The 7,248-nt window shown below is 37.9% G+C and overlaps 1 protein-coding gene across 1 annotated transcript; it reads left to right on the top strand.

The window, feature by feature from the left end:
* Window positions 1-2,222: 2,222 nt before the first annotated feature.
* On the top strand, window positions 2,223-6,982 carry ube2g1a (ubiquitin-conjugating enzyme E2G 1a). Its single transcript, XM_079738113.1, has 6 exons — window positions 2,223-2,402; window positions 3,851-3,953; window positions 4,111-4,208; window positions 4,505-4,683; window positions 4,877-4,996; window positions 5,412-6,982. The coding sequence occupies exons 1-5, from the start codon at window positions 2,357-2,359 to the stop codon at window positions 4,961-4,963; spliced, it is 513 nt and encodes a 170-aa protein (XP_079594239.1). The 5' UTR covers window positions 2,223-2,356; the 3' UTR covers window positions 4,964-4,996; window positions 5,412-6,982.
* Window positions 6,983-7,248: the final 266 nt, after the last annotated feature.

Here is a 7,248-nt window from a genome sequence, read left to right as displayed (position 1 = left end):
CCATATGCTTTGTGCATTGCATTAAGGACTGCTATTAAGCATTATGTAGGCTATGACACTGGACATCAAGAAGCACAGGGTAAATATTCCTCCCATGGTCAAGGCCCATGAATCTGCCTGTCAAACATATAAGTACACAACTGAGAACAGACATCTGATATAAATGACCAGCAGTTAATATAGATCTCAGGAACTGTTGAGCTCAACCCTAGTTTAGAAAATAAATCAAAGCAATTTTGAAACACACCTTTGGAGTATCATCAATCAACATAGGATCTTTTCTTGGTGAAGTCCTATCCTTGTTCTTAGTGGATTCACACAAAGTTTTTGAAGAAAATGACCTACATTAGTTCTTTGTTTTAATTTTAAATCACCATGGCTTTAATCCTACAGGCCATGGGTATAGGTGGTCCACATATAGATGAAGGGTTTCCAGCAATGGTATTCTCTAGTGGAGACCCATTCAAAAAAAACGTTACAGGCCAACACATTTACATTCCTCAATCTTCCCCTAAAAGATAAAAGAAATATTAGAAAGATAAATTATAGGTTTATAGTCAGACTAGGTTTCAGTCAACTAGGTTGAATAAAATGCTTTGAAGCCCCATCTCCTGATGGGCATGCGTTTGGTACCAAAGTACCTGAAGGAGCTGCAATGGAGCCTGGTACAGGCTTCTCATGTCCGCCGCTTCTTTCATTCGCTGAACATAGAGGCTGGTCAACTGAAAGAGAAATTGTCAGTGGACAATCTATTGTACTCCAATATTATAGAATATAACTGAACAGAATAGAATAGAATGCAAACAAGATTGGAAAATAAATACAATTTTACATAGAAGTTGACAACACTATAAATTCTGGTGAATTTTGCTTTGCCAGTATTATAACTGCATCGCTGTATAAACTAGCAATGTCATTTCTGTTTGTTTAAATACCATGAATAAACCAATGGTGGCTTTTAGCTGCATTTATTATGTTTGTAATGGGGTATTTAGAAGGCTAGCATTAACATAGTTGAAATAAGAGCTTTAGCAAATAAGAAAAATTAAGTTATGTGAACTAATCAGAGGTTATACCAGTGAACTCATTACTTTCCATGTCCTCAGGGACTGATTCTCCCTTTTCTGCAAATTGAAGAAAAAGACAAATTGTAGATTCAGAATAACAATTTAAGCATTTATATTGTTAAAAAATAAAGACAAGAAAGAGAGGAAGAAGTTTGATTGTGGTGCCATACTAGCAATCCGATGTGAAAATCGTATCTCAATGCTCCTCAGAGGGCAGGCTCCTCATCTCGTCTAATTCACTTTCGACCTTTGCCTCTCTTATGATCGGTGTGAGCCTGCAGATATAAACGACAAAATAAATGTCTTGTTAGCCTTCTGCAAAATGCCTACATAATGATAACCAGTGTCAAAACCAAATAGCTTTTCAATACCATTTAACGGTGCTCATTTATTATTTATGGGGTTCTAATTTGCATCCCATTATGATTGGCAATAGAGGCTTAATCTATCCCTAATCATTTTTATGATGAAGATCTTTTGTACTATCATAATAAAAAAACTGGTGAAATTAATACAAACTTTGAAGGTTCTCTACAGTGTTTTATATGGTTCATCATCACATTTTTTACTCTTTGGTGGAGACTTGCTCTTTCGCTCCATAGTGCTTTGAATTCCTGTGTTAAATCTATGTAATGGATCATTTCTGTCCACTCTTGCAGAGTGGGATTTCTGCATCTGCTTCTGGTTATGTTCCAGCTGAAGAACTTTGTATTGCAGAACATCCACACACAGGAAAGACAATTTCATATATTGCTTCATAGAGCGACATGGTGTTAGTCTCACAAACATCAAGAGAAAATAAAGATCACTCACATTTCCTGGAATGTGAGTCGAGACAAGACATAAAGTCTGACCTTGTCATCAGAGCCAGCCCATGGCATATTTAAACGTTAGAAAATGTTATTTTGATGAATGCACAGATGTCTACCAATTTTTTTTCAAACTATTCCATTCAAGGCTAACTACATCTTGAATTTTTTTTTTTTTTTGTAATTTAACCTAAAGAGATTATTTTTTAAAAGGCTGTATTTATTTCCATTTCACAGCTTGAAGTGGAAATAAATGCCATCTGTAATATAGTTCCTGATACGATAGGTGGCACTACGTTGACTTTACTATGTTTGAAAACCATCGAAGAAGTATACGACAGCTAAAAGTAAAAGAAGAAGAACAACGAGAATGTTATACAGAAAATAGAATCAACGAACAACTGTTTAGTAAGCCTAAATCAATCGTTGTCGCATCGTGATATCTACAGTAAACATAACAGAGACAACTTTTACTTTAAGATGACGGAGCCCCAATCAGTGCTGTTACTGCGGAGACAGCTGGCAGGTAATTAAGCATGAGAAACAATCGGGCAGTCAACGTTAGTTAGCTTCTCGGCTAGCAGCAACGCTAGCCATGTTTCAAATAATGCCGCTGGCGCAAACAATTTTACCGAAAAAGATTCCCCGCGTCATAAAATATTAACTGCGTATAGGTCGTCATTGCAATGGTTTAAAACGAGCTTCTCATAGAATATCGACCCATTGATCGTGTTGCTGTACATGTTGTCTTTGTATTTGTTGTCGCTGCGGTGCCATTTCCACTGAAAGCCCCTGTCGGAAGTCTCCTGTACTTCTCTGACTGGACACACTCGCTAAAATATTATGGTCTGGGGATCGTGTTTACGTGTTATCAATTCTACCAGTGGGTCAACCAACTCAAGTTAGGAAATGCACTATACACACACCCCGTACGAATTGGCCAGGTGCTGATTCCTCACCGCGTTCTTCTCCCACAGTGGAATCCTGGGATGTTGTTAATCACAGTACACGGCTTGGCCTGCTAACAGATCATCAAAATATGATGCCGCAATTTCGGCGATGGCACATGTATCCTATAACTTCATTGAAACTAGTTTTCACGTTGAGGATCACAAATGTTCTTTCTATTTATTGTCATGATTGTGAAACTAAGGCCCTTATCTCTTGAAGGCTATAATCATTCTAGATGGGACGACATATAAGCTTTGGGTTCAGGCCAGATTTTAAAGCTAGTTTTTAAACGGGGGCTATATTCTCATGCTCCAAAGAGCTGTTGCGTTTCATAGAACACGTCCACGAATATAACTAACTTATTATGCACTAGCCTATACAATATACACAATACTGTCAGTTATATCAACATCTATGGAAAGTAATGGATGTGAAAATATAAATGAAACGTTAGACGCAGTGAGACACTTTTAGACCAAAATAGGGCACTTCATTTAATTGTTGGGGTGTAGTTAAAGTCTAGTTTCCCATATATGGCACAAAGAAACCAAACCACATGTACAGCCAACCTTTTGACTTCACCGGTAAAGTTATTGAATACTACATTAGCCCGATCAACCTAATTTGCCCCGCATGCTCAAGCATGTACTCTTGTCATACTGTTATATGAAAGCATTGGTGTAATTGCCCTCAGCGTGTGTGAGGGCAATTACACACACACAAATGTTTCTGTGTGTGTGTATGTGTGTGTGTTCTATCAAAATAGCATAAGCATGTACTATTAATTCAATCTGATAATGTCATTTAATTTATATTTAGCTAAAAAATGATTGCCCATCCTCATAAAACTACCTTTGATGATTTGAAAATATTTGAGTCTTGTCTCTAAAACAGTAAATGTGTTTGTATAAGTGTTTCTTCTCCTGTCCCTCTTGAATCTCATGAGTCTCATACTACCAATAAGGGCATTGTTCTATTTGATGCTGTTTACACAATAGCCTGATGACATCTTCCCTCCCCCAGAACTGAATAAGAACCCAGTGGAAGGTTTCTCTGCAGGCCTAATAGATGAGAATGACCTCTACAGATGGGAGGTCCTCATCATCGGACCACCAGATACGCATTAGTAAGACGACCACTGTTTTTTGTTTTGTTCATGTCAACTTCAGGCATTCAGTCTGGCTGCTGACTGCCAATGTTTACTCTGAATTACCCTCAGGAGGTCTGATTGATGTTTGAAGTCTTGACAATTTTTCTGCTCTTGTCTTTTTGCTCTGCCACAGCGAAGGAGGTGTGTTCAAAGCACATCTGACATTTCCAAAGGATTACCCTCTCAGGCCACCGAAGATGAGGTTTATCACTGACATATGGCACCCCAATGGTAAACGTTTAAATGTACCGCACTGTCGATGTCTCGTTATTCAGAATCCATTTTTGTTGATATATTTTCAGAGCACACCTTAACCCTGGAGCCGTTTACCCTTTATGTTAGGGATAATCGTTAGTTTAATTGGCGTTTTTTGTAAATCCTTGATGCTCTTCAAAGATATAACATTTTATTTCTCAGCCTTATTAAAAAATAATAATAATCAAGAAATTGTAATGGTCCACTATAATTTGAAATCTATTATACATTTATTAAAGCAATCATTCATGTCCTGCATGTTTGCTTTACAGTTGATAAGAATGGTGACGTCTGTATTTCCATTTTACACGAGCCTGGAGAGGACAAGTATGGCTATGAGAAGGCAGAGGAGCGCTGGCTGCCCATCCACACGGTGGAAACCATCATGATTAGTGTTATCTCCATGCTAGCAGACCCAAATGGGGACTCGCCTGCTAATGTAGATGCTGCTGTAAGTAAAACATATGTGAATGCATACATATATCGATTATTTATATATATATATATATATATATATATCTATCTCTATATCGCCCCCTTTTTAGGCGCTCCTATCAGAAGATATGTTTATTTTTCAATGATAGAGCTATGATTTCCAGTGGGTTATGTTGAGCTTTTGATTCTCCAATCTTATCCCGATACAGAAAGAATGGAGGGAGGACAGACATGGAGAATTTAAGAGGAAAGTTGCACGTTGTGTGCGAAAGAGCCAAGAGACTGCGTTTGAGTGATACTAAGCAATGTTCTAGCATCAGATTTTCAGGGTAAGTATTCCACTCTTTCAACCCCTCATCATCGTGGCTATGTTGTTTACAATTTCGATCATTTGCCACAATCTAGAACTATAATTTTTTAACAGAAGTTGTAATATCAACTATGACATTAAATTTGCAATGTGTAAGATTGAGGACCTCCAAATCAGCAGGGGGGGGATGCTTCCATAATTAAAAAAAATCGAAATTACAGTGTTCTGTCCACTCTAACTGTCTGTGAAGGAATTATTACAACATTAAAGTCATCAAGTTATGGTTCAGCTTTATAAAATGTATAACAGAGGGTCTATTTGACTACATCCAGCCAGTACAATCTTTATCTAAAATAACCAGTGCACTGTACAATTTCATGTTAATAACTTTGACTTCAATCCATTGTGACTTTCTACCTTATTTCTTTCCACAGGTGTCCAATTGAAATTCAGCATGGCACTGTCTCCCGCACTTCCCACCCTGTCACAAGGCTTGTTCTCCTCCACCTTGTCAGGAACGGGCTGGCTAACTACACAACATCCCCGTGACCACAGCGGCTGACCGACCACCGTCAAGCAAGTGCCAACTCGGAAAAAAACAACAATAAGACAACTGAACAATTTTTTTTCTCGAAGTCTATGAACTGCTTCAACATTCAGGAAAATATTGTAAAGACCTGTATATAGCACCGACGAAAACCCGGATAATATATTAACTCTCTCCATCCAGCAAGACACTTAGACCAAATGAATAGCGCTTGTTTAGCTAGAACCTCTCTTGTTTACTTTTTACGTCTCACCCCCCCCCCCCCCCCCCCCCCCTCAGTCCCCCCTCCCTCCTTTTAGTGTGCGTCATTTACTGGTTAAGATTGTTTTAATGAGAGGGAGCAGAAGCACTGTGAATCTCACGGTATTGGTCTGGTTCATGAAAGACATGCATGTCTTACTCTTTCATCCCTCATCTGAGTATGTTGTTTGTTTACTACCCCCTACCTACCACCCATCCACCTCCACAGCTGAGGGTCAGTTGCCGTCAGAAAGGGAACGCGCTCATGCATGCTCCTAGTCTTCTCTTGTGTCTTTTCAAAAGTGCCTCCTGATTTAGCAAATAAATGCTTGGCCACTCCACCCTGCATTGAACAAGAGTTGAGTTTATCAAACGATGGAGGAAATGTATTTGTGCAGATTTATTTAATGATTGAGGCCACCCGGAAGCTGTATTATTAGAGTTTGGGTAACTGTGTGGTGTAGCAATAACTCCTCCTTGTGTGCATTGAATGCAACAACAATTATTTTGGGTCCTGAGAACATTGCGGGTGGATTTGTCTGTCATTTATTTTAGCAGCCTGTTTTTTCTCCTATGTGTCATCCCTTGTTAGATAATGGTAATGCATGCTTTATCTTTAGTTTACTTTTATTTTTAGCTGAGAGTTATGGGGATTTGATTTGAGAATGTTTTGCGTTGTGTTTGTGTACTGTATGTGTGCCCTTCCCTTTTTCTCCATGTTTATAACCTGAATGTTCATTCTGTTTCTGGTGTACTGTTGCAGTTTTGCCTAATGTACAAAGACAAAGTACTTATGTATATTTTTCATGTTATGAAAATTGTCACCTGTAGTGCGCTCTTATAAAATGACCTTTTTTTCCAATAGTTCTTGGTTTTAATCTTTTTTAAAATATATAATGGCACAGTATGGATGGTTTCATGTTAAATAATTGATTAAGAGTTAAATAAGTACTTGATAGGTTAGTGTTTGACTAATTCGTTTTATTACATAGTTCATGGTTAGAAATTATACTGTTGCTTGAGGAAAGCATTAATAGCAATTTGACAATTTAAAAATGCAATAATGTTAGTTTCAGTTTCATGTCTGTTCCCTTTTTCCTAGCAGCAATTATTTGCATGTGTGCATCTACATTGTAAGTATCAGTTTCCTCAAAATTGGTGGCACTCAAATCTGCTCCTTTTGCAAATATTATGCTGGCACAATGTAGCAAGTTGGAGGCATTAAAGCTTCAAAATAAAAATTGCACTGTTGAATACATACGAATATCTGGGGAGGGGCTGCGGTTGCAATTTGACTTACACACAAAGCTCCAATTTCGGGTTTTAATATAAATTGGATTTCGATGTAGACATTAGAACACAGCCATGAAATCCATCCACATTCTTGCTTGTTTTAGGTCCAGAACAATGCAACACAATAAGGTAATACACATTTTCAGCCGGATTACATATAAATAAATGTAATATTAAGCACGAACAATTAA

Source organism: Pollachius pollachius (genome assembly GCF_949987615.1).
Source record: "Pollachius pollachius genome assembly, chromosome: 6".
In the NCBI taxonomy this organism is placed as follows: Eukaryota; Metazoa; Chordata; class Actinopteri; order Gadiformes; family Gadidae; genus Pollachius; species Pollachius pollachius.
This window is presented reverse-complemented; position numbering and strand designations above follow the sequence as displayed.

Excerpts from the sequence above, each read along its gene's own strand:
- ube2g1a (XM_079738113.1), top strand. The coding sequence starts at position 2,357 with ATGACGGAGCCCCAATCAGTGCTGTTACTGCGGAGACAGCTGGCAG. Across the intron at positions 2,403-3,850 it reads ACTGCGGAGACAGCTGGCAG|AACTGAATAAGAACCCAGTG; the intron begins GTAATTAAGCAT and ends TCCCTCCCCCAG. Across the intron at positions 4,209-4,504 it reads TGACATATGGCACCCCAATG|TTGATAAGAATGGTGACGTC; the intron begins GTAAACGTTTAA and ends TTTGCTTTACAG.